Source organism: Prionailurus viverrinus, chromosome B2 (genome assembly GCF_022837055.1).
Source record: "Prionailurus viverrinus isolate Anna chromosome B2, UM_Priviv_1.0, whole genome shotgun sequence".
Lineage (NCBI taxonomy): Eukaryota > Metazoa > Chordata > Mammalia > Carnivora > Felidae > Prionailurus > Prionailurus viverrinus.
Window position 1 is genome coordinate 80,922,277 of NC_062565.1, and position 22,309 is coordinate 80,944,585.

The following is a 22,309-nucleotide window of genomic DNA, read 5'->3' on the forward strand; positions in this document are numbered from 1 at the left end:
AGTAGGTATCAGTTTGCCTGTTAGGTAAAAGTTGTTTTAAACACCAGTGTGAGCCTTCCAGGTGCAGATCCATTAGAGCATCACTTTCTATTCTGACTCACTCTTCTGAAGTTTCAATCATACACGTATCAGTTGTATTCTTCCAGATTTTGGGCTTGACGTGGGGAAGGGAACTATCTTATTGCTGCTGGGCCCCCGTGAGCAGCCCCCCTGACACAAGGGAAATGTGGAGAGGAATGAAAACAGTGGAGGTTCTAGGGGCACCCAGGGGCCTAGCCTTCTCAGGGTCAGGCGGTGACTTCGTGATGTGTTCTTAATTTTAATAAAGCCCAGTTGAAGATGAAAGAAGCCTTTTACTGATTGGTTTTGCAAAACGTCATCATCCGTCTGATTAATATAAAGACATGTCCTTATCTCCAAACATTTTGACATATCCTGGAAGAAGCAACTACCTGGACATAATCTGTGTACAACCAGAGCCTGATGTAAATACTAAGGTTATTGAGTGACCTCCCAAAGGATACCTTTATAGATACTTATACATGTTGGAAAATGCCTATGAAAAGACTCTCCTTTTCTTCAGTTTCAGTACTTGTACACCAGCTGACAGGAAAGGAGAGGAGACACTCCCCACATCCTCTCCTTCTTTCAGAGCTGCTCAAGATTTAACTACATGGTGAGACTTTCCTTCTCTTTCTGGGGATGCTAGGGTTAGAGACTTGGAAAACATCTGAGCTATTTCCATTTAAGATAACGCTAGTAATTTCCAGAGATGTCACTCTAAAACACAGACAGGAAGGCGAGGGCATCGGTAGGTTTCAATGATCAAGGTAAATTTAAATATGAAAAAAGGTCTTAAACTTTTAATAAGAAAGAATGAGAAGAAATCAACTCTTTTTATTTATTGATTTGGTTGATTTTCATTTAACCATTGAGACCATGAGCATAAGTTTGTTCAGCCCAAGTTAAGGACTTTAGTTTCTTAGGAGAATGCAGATCCCTGAGCTGGACAGAAGGGACCAGAAAGCCTGGGGGACAGCACTGGCACTTTTATTATCTATCTATCTATCTATCTATCTAATGTTTATTTATTTTTGAGAGACAGAGTGTGAGTGGTGGAGGGGCAGAGAGAGAGGGAGACACAGAATCTGAAGCAGGCTCCAGGCTCTGAGCCATCAGCACAGAGCCCGATGTGGGACTTGAACTCATGGACCAGACAGCGAGATCATGACCTGAGCTGAGGTTGGATGCTCAACCGAGTGAGCCACCCAGGTGCCCCTAAAAATTTTAATTAAAAAAAAATTTTCCATTTGCAACTACATGGATGGAACTAGAGGGTATTATGCTAAGCGAAATTAGTCAGAGAAAGACAAATATCGTATGACTTCACTCATATGAGGACTTTAAGATACAAAACAGATGAACATAAGGGAAGGGAAGCAAAAATAATATAAAAACAGGGAGGGGGACAAAACATAAGAGACTCTTAAATATGGAGAACAAACAGAGGGTTACTGGAGGGGTTGTGGGAAGGGGGATGGGCTAAACGGGTAAGAGGCATTAAGGAATCTACCCCTGAAATCATTGTTGCACTATATGCTAACTAATTTGGATGTAAATTAAAAAAAAATAAAATAAAAAAAATTTTTGAGAGAGAGAGTGTGTGTGTGTGCATGAGTAGTGGAGAGGCAGAGGGAGAGAGAGAGAATCTTAAGCAGGCTCCGTGCCCGGCACAGTGCCTGACATGGGGCTCAATCTCACAACCATGAGATCACAACCTGAGCCAAAATCAAGAGTCAGATGCTTAACTGACTGAGCCACCCAGGCGCCCCTGATTTCTATGGTTTTATCTTGATTCTTCAACTATATTAAAGCTCTTTGAAGGAAATGATCTTGCTTAACATTTTTAACTTAAGCCCCCAAAGAAGCGGCCTATGAAAGGGTCATGTGTTCCCTTCTCTGCTTCTATGAACCGTTTTACTTAAGCCACCCTGTCGTTTTGAATATCTGCTTTAAACACACCACACAAACACACCCCAACTCCTCTGAAGGTAATTCTGTATTTCTTTGTACCTTATTCCAGTGTCTTGCATCTTACGCTGTCCTTTAATATAGCTGAAATCCCTCACATGTAGCAGGGATACTATTTCTTCTGTTCTGTGAGTGAGAACATCTGGTCAACATTTACTGTAACAGCCTTTAGGTGGCACGAAGATCCTTTGTTAAACAGAACTTTGAAAGGTCATCGCAGTTCTCTCTATGAGCATCTTGTAAATCTGATGGATTTAACTCACCCCCAAAATCTGCAGAGTTACAAAATGTGTGCTTCAAGCATCTTTTAGTACCCTACCGGTTTCCCCAAACTCTGAAGCTCTTACCCTAAATCCTGGTGTTCTACATTCCTGATCTTCCTGCCTTCCTGTCGTAGGTCACAGTTCAATTCCTGGGCTACTACAGCTTCTTTAGGGAGAAAGAAAATTCTCACACAGTCTACGGTGTCTACTTGGAAGGAAGAAGGGCTGTGCAGACATGAAAACGGCCCTCGTGCTACTTACTGGGCACGAGGCAAGACCCTTAAGCATCCTGTCTTTTAGTAACTTGTCTGTTCTCCCTAGCCTTCTCTTTTTGTAACTAATAAGACAAAAGTAATAGATACGTTGGGGGGTGTCAGAGGCCTCTCTGGACAGATCTCTGAAGTGACTTTGCACACGTAATTCCACTGCAATCCATGTCACTTAACATGGCCCAGCGAACATGTGTGTGGCCGCTGCTCCCAGAAACCCGCTCTGCCCTACTCCGTTCTGGCTGCTGGTGCCACCTCCGTGAATGGTATCACCTCTACACTGTCTTTAGGAAGACTAACTTGTCATCTGCTTTTGCAAATAAAGAATTAAAAGAGAAATCTATAGAACAAGAATGAAGACTCAGAAATAATGAATCAGAAAAAATGAGTAGCAATAATATTTAATACTCTCCTTTAGAAAGCAGAAGATGAAATGAAATAGTTGTTACTTCAACTGTAATTGTGACCTTCTGTATCCTTCCTTTGATTTTCTTCTAAACACAGGAATCTTTTGTTGGCTAAATCCCAGCATTTTTTTTTTTTTTTTTTTTTTTTAACCCCTGGGCCAACTTTTTGGCTTGCTTGAGAACAGCTGCCGGTATTTCTTTTTGCTGCCAGTCAGTCAAAAAATGTGCTCACGTTGGAGGCCTGGCTCCGTCCCACCCAGGGTGCTGAATGCATTAACTTTTTCACACACAGTCTTTGCCAGGCTGCACACAGAAGTCCATCTCAGACAGTAAAGCTCACTGAATCATCAGCTAGCTTGGAGTTGGTGCCAATGTCGGTTAGAGAGACTGTCAACATATTTTAGGAGTCTATGTCAAAGTGATAAATTTTACTATATGCACCAAGTTAATAGGAAAAAGAACACTTCTGAAATATCAGGAAACCAAAAGTGCCATTATTTAGCTGCTCCACTCTTGAAAGCAAAAACAACCCAACCCTCCATCTAGCCTGTGATTTGGTTAAAAACCAAAACAAACAAGAATGTAAACATAAGGTATTAACTGATTACTGCCAACAATTTTATTTCACTTTCTTTGTGCTTCTAAGGGCAGCTTTTTTCTATTGACATCCACACACCACTCCAATGCCTGGATCTGATCCATTTTATTAAGAAATTCCTGAATCAATGTCCTGGTTTACAGCGTGTCCAACCAAGAATCCAGGTGTTCTCACCCTAAGAAGGGTGTCTTTCAAAAGCGTCTGCTTGTACAACTGCACACCCAACAGAAATGTCACGGACACCCCAACAATACAGCTGCAACCTGAAGCAGTTTGGTGACATTCCAAGTTTTTGAATGGAATGTGAATCCATTAAGATTATTAGGTAACTTTACTGATATCCTCCAATTTGTGCCAAGTGTTAAAGCTGCCAAAGAAAAGACAGAATAAAAACTGACTCTTGGATCCCAACTCTGAGTATTTTGGTATAGAAACTATATTTTCTTGTAACTCATTTAAAAAACACACCATGATTTCACTGTTTTAATTGCAATCTCAGTTTTCAGGAAGCAAAGAGAAACAAGATACATAATCGATGTTTCTCTTCCGTTCGGCTTTCAGCCTAAATGGTCCTGTGCTTTTATTGGCAAAGCAGGGCAGGTAATAACAGTGAACAAGAAACCTATTCTAAGAAGAACTGGCTCAAGTGAAGTACCACTACATCATGAGTGACTCAACCATCTCCTCAAGAGTGATTTACTCTGCAACGATGAAGCCATGCTAATTGGACAATGGCCTGCTGCCAGCTCATGTTGGCATGACCTACAATACCCTTGGCTGACTGCCATTGTGTTTCTCTAGCACACTTTTTTTTTTTTTTTGGTAATCTGGATGGGAAGTGGAAATAATTTTTAAAAACTCTCCCAAGTGCTATTTAACTTCTTATCATGAATTAAAAGTTTAATTAAGAACCCTGTTAAAGGCTCAGGTTCTATGATTAAATATGACAAAATAATAGTTATGATTACTGATCAAGTGAGGAACTTTACAGCTCTGAACTTTGTCTTTAAAGCTATTATTAATTTTAATTGAAATAGCTAAGAGACTCCATAATAGGGGAAAGAAAGAATCGTAAGGGACATTTAATTCATATATACAGAAGAGTTTTAAAACGAATAGGTATGCGGGTAACAATTTTATAAAATGTAATGCAAACAACTTTACTGTCAGAGGCTTTGTTTGAATCCATTAAAAAATGTTAACTACTGCGGTCATCTCATATAGCAATAAATAGGTAGAGTGAAAAGAATCCTTAAACTGGCTTTGAAATCAGGTCACTTAAAAATAATTTTTAAATATGTCTTAGTTTTTGTCAACTCAACTCCTTCTACTATGCCAAAATAGGAGCACGATTCTGCTAAGTTTCTTTAAATAGGACTTACTGGCCTCAGGATTTAAAAAATGTAAGAGGTTTGGAAACAGCTTATGCATTTCAGTTTTAAAATTAGCTATTGCTGTGGCTATTTTCACACCAGATTTCCCTCCCTCTGTATCAGCACCATTGAGCAGCCTTTGGAGATGGAATCACAATAGTATTAGCTCTTCTTTTCATGGCTTTGCTTTATTACACCCCCATTTGAGACTGAGGCCCAGATTTCAGGGCTGGAAGTCACCTTTACGTTACTATAAATAAGTTCTGCCTTCAGGCATTTCAAAATTATCAGCATGATTCTGGGACTTGAAAACTTCTTACTTGCCAGCAAGTAGTTACCTGGAATATTTTGACTTATTATTTATTTGCTTTTTTTTTTCATCTGCTGCCAAGTCTCACTAACGCAACTTGGAAAATTGCACCACAGCTTTTAATGAGGATTCTGAGGTAAGAGCCATTTCATCAGAGAAGACTCTGCTTTCCTTTTATGGGAATAACAACACCTCCTGTTTATATAGCACCATCCTTCCAAGAAGTGTAACATACCACATTTCATTAATCTGAACAGCAGCCCCACAAGTCAAGCTGGTAACCAGTATCATTACTCCCTACAAACTCATGTTGAAATCGAGGTCATGAAATGCAACTGTTTTTTTAAAAATCCCAAGACCTTCTGAAACGGAGAGCAATAATCTGAATCTTCTGCGATTTGCTTGTGTTCCAGGCTATCAAACAGCCCTGGGGTTCTACAGCTCTTAACTGTCATCTTCTGTGAACTGTTGTAATATCATTTCTGAAAAGTCCGAGAATTCATGAAGGTGAGTATGAGAAGTGAGCTCGTTCCTCTTGGTGAAATTCTACGGTTCTTCCTTTTCCCGACTGGTGTGACTCCCATGGCCTTTCTCTACCTTTCAATCCAAACATCTCTCCTCTCTTTCTGACTAGTAGGATGTATTCTGTCAGACTTCAGAGATCATTCAGTTCAACTTCATCATTTTCAGGTAAGGATGTGCCTTGCTAAGTTGAGTCTGCCCACTTGGTCGGTAGCTCCCATCCTCTTTAAAGTACCTAAGGGCATCTGTTTAGCAATTGGCCTTTATTATTAAGTTTTCTCTCTTTTGCAACATTCCCATCAGCCCAAATATTAATTAGGATGGGCTAGGCTCTGCTGAGGAAACAAACACCAAATCTTAATGACTTAACATAAGGGTTTATTTCTCATTCACGTCAGAGTCTGATTTGAGTCAGATGGATCTTCTCCAACAGTGACTCAGGGATCTGGGCTGCAGTTCCAACATCTTGGCGTTCTTAGAGTTCTTTGACACCAGTTAAATGGATGGGAAAGAACATGAAGAACTCATACCTACTTTTAACTGTCTCAGACCAGAAGGCACCCATGACTTCTACTCATATTTCTTTCGCTGCATGTAGTTACATAGCACTCCTGATTGTAAATTTGGTCTTCCTATGCATCCGGGAAAGAAAGGAAAATTGACTGATCATCTTTACCGCAGAGTGCAAACATGCTGGGATTCCTTCCTACTTAAAACACACACACACACACACACACACACCCCAAATAAAGCCTTCGACACCATTTACCTCCAGCTGCTGGCCCATTTCTCTGCTCCCTATAACTAGAAAGGCCTAAAAAATGTAGCCTGCACTAGCTTTTTCAAATTCCTCTCTTCCAATTCTCTTCAGAACATAATCACATTGGATTTTGATCCCTCTGTTCCCTCAAAATGCTCAATGAAATCATAAATGGCTTCCAGACTGCTAGGTGGTCAATTTTCAGCCTTCATCTTAGCTGACTATTGGCATCATTTGACAAAGTTGATTACTCTCTCCTCCTTGAAATGCTTTCTTTATCTGGCTTCCAGCATACTATATATGTCTGCTTTTCCTTCTATCTTAATGCTTATTCCTTCTGGTCTACTATGCTGACTCCTCTTTCTCTCTCTGACTTCTTGATTCTAGAAAGCCCCAAGGCTCAATCCTGGTACGTCTTTGTTTTTCCTTCCCTATCTACACTGGTTCCCTTGGTGATTGTATTTTGTCTTGTGGCTTTCAATATCACCAATAATCTCGTATTAAAACTTCTATGTCTAGGCTGGAGTTGTCCCATGAATTCCAACCATGATATCCTACCGTATACTAGACATCTCTACTTTGATGTTAACACACATCTCAAACTTAATGTGTATGGAACAGAACTCCTATTCCCATTCCTACCACTTGAAACCTACTCCTTCCAGTCTTCACCAATTCCAGTTAATGGCAACTCCATTCTTTCAACAGTTCAAACCCCAAACCTTGGAGTTATCTTTAACTCCTTTCTTTTCTTTCCATCCTATATCCATTCTCTAAGGGAATCCCATTATCTCTTCCTTAAAAATATCACCAGGATCTGACATGGATCATCACTACTAGTATCAGTCTGATTTAAGCCAATGTGTTGTGCCTGGGTTGTTGCCTTAGCATCTTGCTTTTGCCTTTGCCCTCTCTTTTAATCTATATTCATATAGCAGTCAGGGTGATCTCCTGTGAAACCCTCCAATGGCCTCCCAACTCATTCCAAGAAAAGGTGATGTATCTAAGAGGTGCACAGCCTGGCACTGTTACTGGACAGGCCTCCTTCCACTCTACCACTTGCTTATTCTGTTACTTTATGTAAATCATGCCAAGCCCATTCCAGCCTCTGGGCCCTTCCCTTGCTATTCCTTCTGTCTAGATCACCCAGATGTCAGCATGGCTGGCTCTCTCACCTCCTTCAAGTCTTTACTCAAAGTCATCCCCTCTAAAAAATTCCTTTTTTGACCATCTTTATCTATCTATCTATCTATCTATCTATCTATCTATCTATCTGTCTACTTACCCACCTACCTATTTATCTATCTACTTATTGAGTATAGTTGACACACAATGTTACATTAGTTTCAGGTGTACAACATGATGATTCAACAAGTTCATACACTATACTACGTTCACCACAAGTGTGGCTACCATCTGTCGTAATGCAATGCTATTGCAATGTCATTGTTGGCCACTATATTTAAAATTGCAGTGCTCTGACACTCCTTAACATCCTTCTGTTTTATTTTCCTTAATAGTATCTACCCAAGTACATATTATATTTACTTATTTTCCGTCTTTTTTCCTTCTCCCTCACTGGAATATAAACTCAGTTTTGTTCACTAAGTTTACTCAATAGCTAGAACAGTGCTTCCTGGTAAATAATAGGGCCCTGATAAATATTTGTTCAATGAATGAAAAGATGAGTGTGGAAACAGAAGTCCAAAGAGGCTGACTGGTTTGGTAAAGACCTTACATGAAGTTAGTGAAAAGGTTCAGACTGTGGTTTTTCCAGATCCTCAGGGCTGATGTTGCTTAAATCTAAAACTTTTCCTATTACTCTTCTTCAGAGGTTTGTCCAGGTAGTGAATGGGGTGAGGCTATAGGGCTGGCTCCGTGCTCTGGGGTGGGTGAGTGTTTTATTCTTCTTATCCTGGTCACATACCTCAATTACTGTTTCCCATCAATTCTCACCTCCCCCAAAGTTACAGTCAGACTAAGAATGCTGTTGACATCCTGTGCTATAGTGTTAAATACTTTCTGTAGTATTACACACTGAAAAGACTGTCCAAAGATAATCATGACTATCTTATTGCTTCTTTAAAAGACTGGACCTAAGCCATCCCAGATACATTAACAGCTTTCATCTCCTCTAAAAACTTTCAGACAAGAAGATTCCATAGTTTCCTTATTGTTCTCTGTACTAGGCAATACTACTGCAAGAACATTCTTTATTGTGCCCTGTGGTTAAGACTTAACAACAAATACCTTTGCTTCAGAATCCTTCTGGGTCAGTTTTCCTTTTTGTTTAGCCCTGAAAAAAATGAGATCTGCCCTAAAATGTTGAGAGGGAGGGAGATGGGGGGGGGGGGGGAAGAGAGAGAGACTGAGAGAGAGAGAGAGAGAGACAGAGAGAGAGAGAGAGAGAGAGAGAGAGAGAAGTGAAAGAGAGAGAAGGCAAAAGACAGAGATGGAAAGTGAATGAACCAAAGTCTGAGATATACTTATACCTAGGAAAGCATATGGTCTGCCTGAAAGGGCATACTGACCCCTACCCAATAGCTATTCTCTGCATGAACCTTTCCTCTTCTCTAGAGAGTGAAAAACACCATGGGTAGTAAACCCAAAGAAAAGTGGTGGCGTTTTGGCAATAACCTTTTTTCCTCCCCTTGTTTTAAAAATATTTATTTATTTTTTTACAAATAAAAATTATATATACTTAAGGTATATAATGTGACATTTATACACACACATACACACTGTGAAATGATCACCATAATCAAGCTAATTAACATATCTGTCACCTCGCATGCTTATCATTTGTGTGTGTGTATGTGTGTAGTGAGAACAATTGAGATCTATTATCTTAGCAAATTTCAATTATATAATACATTATTATTAACTGGTCACCATGCTATATATTAGGTTTCCAGAACTTACTCATCTTATAACTGAAAGTCTGTACCGTTTGATCAATATTTCCACTTTTTCCCTCCCACCTCCCCAAGCTTCTGATAACCACCATTTACTCTCTGTTAACTATCCTTTGACTTTTTTTTTTTTTTTAGATGCCACATATAGTGAGATCCTGCAATATTTGTCTTTCTATGTCTGGCTTTCACTTAGCATAATGTCCTCCAGGTTTACTCATGTTGTGGCAAACAGCAGGATTTCTTTCCTTTTTGAGACTGAATAAGACACATGCATACCACCTTCTCTTTATCCAGTCATCTGTCAATAGACAAGTTGTTTTCACATCTTGACTGTTGTGAATAATGCTGCAGTGAACATGGGAGTGCAGATATCTCCTCGAGATAGTGATTATATTTCTTTAAGATATATATCCAAAAGTGGGATTGCTGGATCACATTGTAGTTCTATTTTTAGTGTTTTGAGGAAACTCCATCCTATCTTCCACAGTGGCTGCACCAATTTACATTTCCACCAGCAGTGCAAAAGGGTTCTCTTTTCTCCACATCCTCACCCATACTTGTTACCTTTTGACTTTTTGATAATAGACCTTGGCAATAACCTCTTAACAGCCGCTCTTCCTCTGGCATTCTGGGAGGGAGCCAAGCAGCCCCATAAGGGCAGGGTTGATATGCAAACCCACAGTGGGTTCCATGTCTTCCCAGGAAGCACACCCCATCCCTGCCCTCTGTACTTGACATGCCATAAGACTGAACTTCATGACTGTGATGCCATCCAGCATGGTTGGCATCCAGCCCAAAATGGTCTCCAGGACTACAGCTAAGGAGGTGTTTGTTGAGCCAGCTTTAATACTAATGAGCAGTGGAGTAATGGCCTTGCAATGCTTGGCACATCGACCACTTTCTCTTCATCTGTAAGCACAAAATACACTTACTAATTATAAATTAAATGATCTGTTTTATTATTTAACTAAAGTACTAAGTACAATGCCTTATGTTCTACTATTTGCTGATACACATTCTTGGGTGTGTTTTTCAAAAGGGAGCCAACACTCAAGTCATGTAAACTCTAGGGACTATCTGTCATTCCATTTTTAGAAAAAAAAAAAAAAAACAGAAAAGAAAAAGAGAAGAGCAAGACATTTCAATTACTTCTTGACTTCCAGAAGGAGACCTCTATTTTTGTTTCTCACCGTTTTATTTTAGAGGCTATACTGGGCACTGTGAGTGGCTCTAATTTGCTGGTAATCACATTGCCCATCAGGAGTCACGTTTTTGGGGTAGAACTGCACAACTGGACAACCAGAGACCAGAGCTGGCTTTGACCTAGACTGACCATGTAGAGGAGAGGGAGGGGCAGCAGTATGTATCTGGAAGTTTTGTAGTCCAAAAAAGAGCTTTCAGGCATGGCCATGAGGGGTCCCTGAGAAGCACAGAGGCTGGCTGGTCAGGAAGTGTAAGGTGGGCCGAGTGTGAACAAGGCTGGGACAGACCAGAAGTTGATTTGAACTTGGGGACAGGATTATGATGAGGTTTAAAAATTTCCAAGGAGCTAACAAAAAAAAATTTTTTTAGTGTTTATTTACTTTTGACAGAAAGAGACAGAGCATGAGCAGGAGGGGCAGAGAGAGAAAGAGTCGCAGAATCTGAAGCAGGCTCCACGCTCTGAGCTGTCAGCACAGAGCCTGATGTGGGGCACGAACCCACGAACCATGAGATCATGACTTGAGACGAAGTTGGATGTTTAACTGACTGAGCCACCCAGGTGCCCCTCAAATGTTTTTTCTTACGTTATATGAACCAAATGCCAATTAGTTCCAAGCAACTACTTTCCAAGGTAATGTTTGGAATGTTTGCTTATTCGCTACTTAATTCAAATTCTAAAGTCATTCACTGAACCAAGTGGACAATGACTATAGAGCCTGCAAGGACATTTCAGTGTGCACATAGGGAAGAAAAACAATGCTTAGCACTTGGGGCCACAGGAGGGTGCTCTGAGCAGAGGGAGCGGGCTCTTTTGGAAGGAGGCGTTAGGAACAATTATAGACCCACAAAGGAAAATGCCAACTGTGGCTGGCTTGCCTGCCCTATCAGCAAGATACTCAAAGCTGGGTTACTGACAATATGAATCCATGTTTCATAGGAAGGAAAAAAAAATCTAGTTATATCTGAAGGTTTCAGGTACATGAGCAACCAGAAGGTTTTAATGGTTTGGAAATGCAGATAATGTAGAAACAGTGATCATTTTCATGACTAAGAAGAAAGAAAATCAACACATAGCAAATTCCCACTTAGCTGGAATACAAACAATCAAAAAGGCCAAACAGCAGATTTTTGTGTGATGTCTATATAATGTACCTCTTGCTTTAAAGAGTCCCTAATACCAAGGAAATAAGTGATTATCAGGGATTTGATCTAAAGAAACTTAGTTATGCCATATGCATTTATATCCTGATTTCCTTTAAATTTTACTGTCTTGTTATTGTAATATGATAAATAACTCAAGGATTTCAGAGTGTGAGGAGTTTTTATAGGTAGAAACCGGAGCTCAGAGAGGTTAAGTGACTGGATCAGGATCCCACAGCTAACCAGGGGCAGGCCAGGGCTTTTGGGCACAGTCAAGGAAGTCTCGAGATGGGGCTGTCAATGAAGAGAGACTAAATTACATAAAATATGATTTTCATTTATAAATATATTTTAATATAACCTTTTTCTTTAAAAAAATTTTTTTAACGTTTATTTATTTTTGAGACAGGGAGAGACAGAGCATGAACGGGGGAGGGTCAGAGAGAGAGGGAGACACAGAATCTGAAGCAGGCTCCAGGCTCTGAGCTGTTAGCACAGAGCCCGACGTGGGGCTCAAACTCACGGACCGTGAGATCATGACCTGAGCCGAAGTCGGACACTCAACTGACTGAGCCACCCAGGTGCCCCTTTAATATAACCTTTTTTTGAAAATCAGTAAAAAACATAAATGAAGTAGCTCTCAAAAAGATACAGATAATAAATAAACTATAAGCCACACCTTCTCCCCAAGACCATTCTGGATAACTGGAAGTTTCCCAAATATTTGCAGGAAGTCCAGAGTTGGAATAAATTGCAAGGCATTCTTGGTGCCCATCTAGAGAAAAAAGAGTCTGACATTTGATGAATGCCTACTATGGGATAGAGACCATGCTGAGAAATTTTATGTTTATCGTCTCACCTAATGACAGGTTAAGTGTTCACCCAAATGACCTGGATGAGGAAACTCCAGCTCAGGATCACACCATTCCTTGGCCTTCCTCCATTACTTGGTACATAAACTTCCCTCCCTACACCAGTCCCAATTACCAATTTGTCCTTTTGCTTCTAGTATTGGGATCTTTCTACTTAAGATTTCTTAGGGGTGTGAAGAGTGATACTGGAGCCTTTCATGTGGGTACATAAAAAAGAATACTAATGTGAAAATGTTGAGCGCTTGTGCAATCCTTGCTATTAGCTGGCCACTCTCCTGCTCTGCAGGGTTAACAGCAGATGTTTAACAAGGGACTGGATCTGGTGACCACCCTCCCCTCCAAGCCTCCATGACTTGTTTGCATATTTGTTTCTTATGTTGAATTTGGATGCCTTTCTGTGGAGCAGGTGCTTGCTCCACTGCTTCCTAGTGTCTTATACACAACCTGCTTTTATTTATTTATATTATTTTCCAGGCCTCTGGAGGCATTTGGATTTGTGAGCCCTGGGATTTAATGCTAGTTTTACTCATTAGCACCTCACATCAGGGTCATAGGGTCTCTGGCTTCTTTCAGAGTTGCTGTGAAAAGCTGATGAGTTGCTGTGGGTCACTGCGCAACCCTGGAGCTCTGTTCGCATACGCTGTGGATTTGAGTTGTACCTTGGGAAATTGTGCAGTGCACAGCCTGGCCCTAGTGTTACACACTGTGTAGATGCACAAGGAAAGATTCTGGACCTGAACACAAAGTGTAAGGCTGCTCAGTGTTACCCTTCGTCCCATGTAAATGAAGGGGGGTCCTTGGGTGGCTCAGCTGGTTGAGTGACCAACTTCGGCTCAGGTCATGATCTCATTGTTTGTGGGTTCAAGCCCCACGTCATGCTGTGCACTGACAGCATGGAGCCTGCTTTGGATTCTCTGTCTCTTTCTCTCTCTCTGCCCCTCCTCCACTTGCGCATGTGTGCGTGTGCTCTCTCTCCCTCTCTCTCAAAAACAAATAAACATAAAAAAAACAACAACAGGGGGAATCAAAAAAAAAACAACAGGGGGAATCAGTTGGACTATGTCCAAATTACTCCCACAAAAAAAATTAAAAAAAAAAAGACTATAGAAATAGAGGAATTGTATCCACAGTTTGAAGGGTGACCAATTTAATATTCTGTCATTATGAAGCCCATCTTTTGAGTTCGTCCAGCTTAGGCTGTCCAGCTGAATGAATGTCAACTCTTAACAGAATGAGTCCAGCTACTAGTGTCCCTAAAGTACAGACATAACTGTGCTCACTGAAGTAATTAAGAAACATGAGTAGGGTATTTTCAACAATGGTGAGAAAAGCAAGTTTACACTTCTTAGAATCCTACTATATTAACTGTGAAAATTACTGACTCCTTTAACTTTTCCCCCAAGCAAGGAATGCGCTGTGAATACTTTCATTCTTTTACTCTCAAGGGAAATCAAGTGCTCCTTCAACCATCTGAAAGAGAAAAATCATAGCCACAAGTCCCAGTGACTCAGATCGCACATCCAGGACTGTAACAAACTTTGGCTATACTACTCAAAACCTGAAGAGTAAGTGAACTAGAAACTATGAATGACTGTGACATTCAGTTCCCTTCAAGAAAGACACTCTGCTCCGATTCATGCCTCTGAGATTTTAAATGCATCACATAGAAACTGGCTACGCCACAAACCTAACAGTGTTGGTGACTTGGACATCAAGCCCTTGGGCAGGAATGTGGGCCAGGGTCCACCTTCTAGCTCCTACTTAGACAACTGTCTACAAGTCAGTAAGCCTCCACGAGCAGCCGCACAAACAAAGCAAACTACTATACCTCCTCAGGCAAGCTGACCACCAAGTCATTTTTCGTCTGTCCAACCAGCGCCTGCCAGAAGTATTCACTGCATGCGGCCAGCACAGCCCGGTGGGCCCGGAACTCCTTCCTTTCCACGATCAGAGTCACGTCACAGAGAATATCCTTTTTCCGTTGGTCATTGAGGCCCAGGAGGATGTTGGTGCAGTGGACTGTGGACTCATACACATACATGGGGGAGTCAGGCTTCTCATCCACAGACATGCCGTTCACACCCTGAAAGAAAGAAAGGCTGGGTCAGCATAGCTACCTGAGTTGGATACAGAAGGTGAGAAGAACATCATGGTTCCTGTGTCTCACTGCCATGAGCTAGGCAAAAGGGAGAATTGTCCATTAGCATATTCATGATCAGCATAAGGAGCTCACAAAACATATCTGGAAAGTCACATTCAACAGCTGACTTTTATACTTTCCACTTACTGGATCCTTTTACTTTATGGAAAACAAAGCCAAGTCTCTTAATAAAACACCCCAAACATTTAAAACACATATGCACTCTAAAACTTGGTAGTTTTGATTTTGTTAGCCAACCGGAGAGGAACTTCCACATATGCATAGTCCCAATTCAAGTATTAATTGAGCTTTGTGTTAAGGGGAAATGAATCATTTTAAAGTATCTGCAATGCTCTCTTGATGAAGTACATGTAAGCTCCTAGGTTGATATTTGGCTAAGATGCCAAGCAGAATAGGTATCTGATCACAAGACACAATTTAACAAGTGAGGTAAACTGTATGTGTTCCAAAGTGTAGATATGGCCAGCTATTGCAATTGCCCTCTGCCACTTTAAGACAAAGCAGAGCGAACGTCATGCTACTGTTGCGCATGAAAATCTCTTGAAAAGAATTGTGTGTCATTATCCCAGCAGACTGGATATTCATCCTGATGAAGGAAACACAATATACCACATTAAGAGTCACAAGAAAGACGTATTCCACAGTGAAGATTACTTTTACAAAAGGGTTCTTTGCTGTAAGAAGTGTCCACTGATGCACTTTAAACAATAGTATCTGTAGCTAATTCGCATAACATAGTTTTTCAGTAATGTCTTCTACTAGTATGGATTCCAATAAAGTTTTACTTTCTTTTTGGCTTCATTCTTATTTTAATAACTTTAACACACAATAAACTACATGTATTTATAGTGGGTGGTTTGATAAGTTTGGCATATAGCCACAACCGTGAAACCATTAATCACGATCAAGAGAGGGAACATAGCCTTCACGACCAAAAAGTCTCTTTATGCCCCTGAATAGTCCCTCCCTCCCACCTCTCTGTGGTCCACCCCCTTGAAACAACAGTTTTGCTTTTTGACACTATATATTAGTTTGCATTTTCTGTATCTTATATAAATGGAATCATACAGCTTATATTCTTTTATGTCTGGCTTCTTTGACTCAGCATAGTTATTTTGCAATTCATCCATGTTGCTGCATGCATCAAACATTTGTTCCTTTATTGCTGAGTAGCATTCCATCGTATGGATACAGCACAATTTTTTATCCATTCATCTACTGGCAGAAATTTGGATGTTTCCAGTTTGGGGCTATTACAAACAAAGCTGCTCTGAGTTAGTGTATAAATCTTTTTATGAACATGCTTTCATTTCTCTTGTGTAAATTCCTAGGGGTAAAATGGATGGATCATTTGGTATATGTCACTCTAACTTTTTTTTAAGTTTATTTATTTAATTTGAGAGACAATGAGCAGGGGTGAGGCAGAGAGAAAGGGTGGGGGTCAGAGGATCAGAAACAGGCTCCATGCTGACAGCACAGAGACCAATGCAGGGCTCAAACTCACAAACCGAGAGATTATGACCTGAGCCGAAGTCAGTTGCTTAACCCAATGAGCCACCCAGATGCTCCTGTAAGTCTATTAAAAAGTGACTGTCCCTGTTTTATACAGTGGTTGTATCATTTTGCATTTCAACAGCAGAGTATGAGAGTTCCATCCTTGTCGCCACTTGTTATACTCAGTCTTTCTAATTTTGGCCATTCTAATAAGTATTCTGTTATATCTCTTTGTGGTTTTAATTTGCTGAGCATCTTTCATGTGCTTATTTGTCATCAATTTACCTCCTCTGGAGAGATGTCTATTCAGATTATTTACCCATTTTCTATTGGGTTGTTTCCTTGTTACTGAGTTTTGAGCATTCATTATATATTCTGGATACAAGTCCTTTATCAGATATGTGATTTGAAAGTACTTTCTCCAAGCCTGTAGCTTGTCTTTTCTTTCTCTGAATAGTGTGTTTCAAAGAGCAGAAAGTCTTCATCTGAAGAAGACCAATCAAGCAATTTTTCTTTTATGGATCATGCTTTGGTGTCATATCTTAAAAAAAAAAACTTGGCTTAAACCAAGGTCACATCTTCTGTACCTAATTTATACCTAATATATATATATATATATTTTTAATTTTTTAAATGTTTTATTTATTTTTGAGAGATAGAGAGAGACAGAGCATGAGTAGGGGAGGGGCAGAGAGAGACAGAGACACAGAATCTGAAGCAGGCTCCAGGCTCTGAGCTGTCAGCACAGAGTCCGATGTGAGATCATGACCTGAGCTGAAGTCAGACGCTTAACTGACTGAGCCACCCAGGTACCCCTATACCTAATATTTTTAATGCAATTACAAATAGTTTTGCTTTTTAGTTTAAATTCATGATTTTTCATTGCTAGTATAGAGTAATGCAAATGATTTTTGTGTATTGATCTTATATCCTGCAGCTTTGCCTAACTTATTAATTCTCATAGGCTTCTTTCTTTCTTTTTTTTTTTTTTTTGGTACATAACATAGATTTTCTACATAGAAAATTATGTTATCTGTGAATGAAGACATTTTACTTCCTTTCCAATGTGAATGATTTCAACGTCTTTTTCTTGCCTTACTGCATTGTCTAAAACCTCTAGTGCAATGTTGAATAGAAGCAGTAAGAGCAAACATCCTTGCTGATGTTAGGGGAACACTTTGTCCTTTCACTGTTATTTTTGATGGTAACTATAGGTGCTTCACAGACGCCCCTATTAAGTTAAGGAAGTTTCTTTCAATTCCTAGTTTGCTGGAAATTAAAAAAAAAAGATCAGGAATGGATGGTGGATTTTGTTAACTGTGTTTTCTGCATGTATTGAAGTAATCACATAGTTTTTCTTAAGATGTTAATATGAACAATATGATTGATTTGAGTATTAAATCAATCTTACATCTCTAAAATAAACTCCACTTGACCCTAATGTACTTGTCTTGCTATACATTGTTGGATTCATTTTTCTAACATTTTGCTAAGCATTTTTGCATCTATGCTCAGTAGGATATTAATCTGTAGTTTGCATATATATATTTTTTCTTAAAAAATTAATTTATTTAAATTCAACTTAGTTAACATACAGTGTAGTATTGGTTTCTCATATATATTTTTAATCAGGGTAATGCTGGTCTCACAAAATGAGTTGGAAAGTATTTCTTCCTCTTTAATTTTCTAGAAGAGTTCTTGTAGAATTGGTATCATTTCTTCCTTAAATATTTGGCAGAATTTACCTGTGAAGTCACCTTGACCTGGAATTTTAACTACAAATTCAATTAAAAAAATTGTCATATTCATTATCAAAAAGTTGTACATAATATTTCATTATTTTCCTTTTAATATCAGAATCTATATTGATGCTCACATTTCTGATATTGGGAATTTGTGTCACCTTTCTTTTCTGATCAGTTCAGCTAGAGGTTCATACACTGAATCAATATTCAAGGAACTAGTTTTTTGTTAAGTTGATTTTCTTTATTGTTCTGTTTTCTCTAACATTGATTTCTCCTCTCATTGTTGTATCATTTCTTCTGCTTACTTTAGGATTTAATTTGCTCTTCTATTTATATTACATTTATTATTTTTTAAATTTTATTTTAATTCCAGTATAGTTAACATACACTGTTACATTAGTTTCAGGTATAAAATATAGTTATTCAACAATTCTATACATTACTCAGTGCTCATCATGATAAGTGTACTCTTAATCCTCTTTACCTGTCTCACCCATTCCCCCTCTGATAACCATCAGTTTGTTCTCTATAGTTAGGCATCTGTTTTTTGGTTTGTCTCTTTTTTATTTTATTCATTTGTTTTGTTTCTTAAATTACACATATGAGTGAAATCATATGGTATTTCTTTCTCTGACTTATGTCACTTAGCATTATACTCTCTAGATCCATCCATGTTGTTGCAAATGGAAAGGTTTCATTTTTTTTTTTATGGTTGAGTAGTATTTCATCACACACACACACCACATCTTCTTTATCCATTCATCTGTCAATGGACACTTGGGCTGCTTCCATAATTTGGCTATTGTAAATAGTGCTGCAATAAACATAGGGGGGCACATATCCTTTTGAATTAGTGTTTTAGTATTCTTTCAGTAAATACCCAGTAGTGGAATTACTGGACCATATGATAATTGTATTTTTAAATTTTTTACTAACCTCCATACTGTTTTCCACAGTGGCTATACCAGTTTGCATCCCCACCAGTAGTACATTAGGGTTTTTTTTTTTCCCCACATCCTCCCTAACACTTGCTGTTTCTTGTGTTTTTGATTTTAGCCACTCTGACCGATGTGAGGTGTTATTCCATTGTAGTTTTGATTTGCATTTCCCTGATGATGAGTGATGTTGAGCATCTTTTCATGTCTGTTGGCTATCTGGATGTTTTTCAATAAATGTCTGTTCGTGTCTTTGGCCCATTTTTAAATCAGATTATTTGTTTTTTGGGCGTTGAGTTTTATAAGTTCTTTATATATTTCAGATACTAAGCCTTTATCAGATAAGTCATTTGAAAATATCTCTTATTCAGTAGATTGTCTTTTAGTGTTGTTGACTGTTTCTTTTCCTGTGCAGAAGTCTTTTATTTGGATTAGTCCCAATAGATTATTTTTGCTTTTGTTTCCCTTGCCTCAGGAGATATATCTAGAAAAATGTTGCTAAGGCTGATGTCAGAGAAATTACTGCCTGTGCTCTTTTCTAGGATTTTTATGGTTTCACGTCTCAAATTGAGGTCCTTAATCCATTTTGAGTTTATTTTTGTGTATGGTGTAAGGAAGTGGTCCAGTTTCATTCTTTTGCATGTAGCTGTTCAGTTTTCCCAATACCATCTATTGAAGAGACTTTTTCCCATTGCATATTCTTGCCTTCTTTGTCAAAGATTCATTAACCATTAATTTGCTTTTCTTTTCCTAGTTTCCAAAGGTGGAAGTTGAGATAATTAATCTGAGATCTTTCATCTTTTCTAATAAAAGCTTTAGTGCTATACATTTCACTCTAAGTAATGCTTTAGCAGCATCTCACAAATTTTGAAATGTTTTTATATTCATTAATTTTAAAAGCCTTCTAATTTTCCTTTTGATTTCTTCCTTGATGTATACATTATTTGAAAATGTTATTTAGGTTTCCAAATGTTTGAAGGAGATTTAAGATATCTTTCTCATACTGTTTTCTGATTTATTTATTTATTTATTAAAAAAATTTTTTTTAACATTTATTTTTGAGACAGAGAGAGACAGAGCATGAACGGGGGAGGGGCAGAGAGAGAGGGAGACACAGAATCGGAAGCAGGCTCCAGGCCCTGAGCCATCAGCCCAGAGCCCGATGCGGGGCTCAAACTCACAGACCGCGAGATCGTGACCCGGGCTGAAGTCGGACGCTTAACCGACTGAGCCACCCAGGGGCCCCTGTTTTCTGATTTAATTCCCTTGTGGTCAGAGAACAAACTTTGAATGACTTCAATTCTTTTAACTTATGGACACTTGTTTTATATCCCAGAATATGGTCTATCTTGGTAAATATTCCATATGTATTTGGAAAAAAATGTGTGTTCTGCTGTTGTCTGGAGTGTTCTGTAAATGTCAACTAAGTAAAATTGTATGATATGTATTGTTCAAATCTTCTCTACCTTTGCTAATTTTCTGTCCATGGGTTCTATCAAGATATTGAGAAGAGGCACTGAAATATCTAACTATAATTGCGTATGTGCCTATCAGTTTTTGCTTCATGAAACTTAAAATCCTGTTATTAGATGCACACATGACTAGAGTTTTTATTTTCTCTTGATGTATTTATTCCTCTACCACAAAATGACCTTTTAATTCCTAGAAATATTATTTGCTTTGAAATCTAATTTGTCTGATATTAATATAGTCATTTCAGCTTTTTCTGATTAGTGATAGCATACTATGTCTTTCTCCCTTCTTATCTTTTTAACCTATTTGTGTCTTTATATTTAAAGTGTATTCCTTTCACAGTAATTTTCATCTCTGAAAACTGTGGTTGTCATCTCTAAAAATTCAGTATGGGTCTTTTTTAGATCTCCCATATCTCTACTTAAGATATTTAATCACTCATGGGGCACCTGGGTGGCTCAGTCAGTTCAGTGTCCAACTTCAGCTCAGGTCGTACTCAGGATTCGTGAGTTCAAGCCCCACATCAGGCTTGCTGCTGTCACAGCACAGCCCACTTCAGATCCTCTGTCCCCCTCCCCTCTCTCTGCCCCTCCCCGGCTTGCGCTCTCTCAAAAATAAATAAAAATGTTTAAAAAAAGATATCCAATTACTCCTCTAACTTTTTGAACATTTGGAATACTGTTATAATAACTAATTCTGTTAATTCCAACATCTGTGTCAGTTCTGGTTTAGTTCTGATTGATTGATATTTCTCTTCATTATTAGTCATATTTCCCTGCTTTTGTGCATGCCTGGACAGTTTTGACTGAACGCCAGACATTGTGGATTTTACCTTGTTGGATGCTTGATGTTTGTGTGTTCTTATTAACATTCTTAAACTTTGTCCTTGGACTCAACCCCTTGAATTATGGGTTTTCTAGTCTGGCTGATAGGAATGTGTATTATTCCTGATCCTCTGTGAGCTCTGAGTACTGTTCCTTCTAATTGTTTTAGGTGACTGTTTTCCCATTTTTGGTATTTTTCTAACACACATATGCTAATGAGTACTCTGCAGAATATTTAAGGAAACCCTCTGCAGATCTCTGAAGTTTTCTCTCTGTGAAGCTCTCTCTTCTTTGCTACTCTGCTTTCCAAAGTATAGCCACCACACTCTCTCCAGACTATTAGTTCTGTCTCCTTAGCTCAGGAGTCAGTCAAGATCTTCTTTGGTTTCTCTTTCCCCTGTCATTGTCTGGAAACACTCTCAAAACAGTAAGCTGGGCTCAGCTTATTTTCCTTCTTTTAGAGATCAATGTCCTTTGTTGCTTTGTGTCCAATGTCTTGAAAAGCATTGTTTGATATATTTTATGTTTTTATAGTTGCTTCAGGTGGGAGTAAATTTAGAAAATCTGGTATCTGTTATTCCCTCTTGGCTGGAAGTAAAAATCCTTGATTTAGTCTTTATGTTATAGGTACACCAAATATGTTACAGATAATAATTTATCACATTGCTAAACATACAGTGTAAACTTCACTTACTATAAATGAGGATTTGTAATACCTACAAAAATATTTCTGCAAAAAAGAAATTTTAGTTCTTTGTATTATAATAAAAGATGAACTATCTGTAAGCTTTATTTTCTGGAATCATTTTTTGTGCAATAAGCACAGCATTTTATTTATTATTATTTTTAAATGTTTATTTATTTTGAGAGAGCAAGCGAGAGAGAGAGTGAGCATGTGCATGCAAGGAGGGAGGGGCAGAGAAAGGGAGAGGGAGAGAATCCCAAGCAGGCTTCATGCTCAGTGTGGAGCCTGTGCAGGGCTGGATCTCACTACCACAAGATCATGACCTGAGC

General features: G+C 38.8%; 1 protein-coding gene across 3 annotated transcripts in view; it reads right to left on the reverse strand.

Annotated features, from left to right (window-relative positions):
- BACH2 (BTB domain and CNC homolog 2) overlaps nucleotides 1-22,309 on the reverse strand; it is a 355,628-nt gene that overhangs the window by 64,951 nt on the left and 268,368 nt on the right. For all 3 annotated transcript variants that reach the window (XM_047858295.1, XM_047858296.1, XM_047858297.1), the window contains one exon: nucleotides 14,492-14,746. In XM_047858295.1, the coding sequence (XP_047714251.1) occupies nucleotides 14,492-14,734 (243 nt within the window). In that variant the 5' untranslated portion in view covers nucleotides 14,735-14,746. The remainder of the gene's footprint in view (nucleotides 1-14,491; nucleotides 14,747-22,309) is intronic.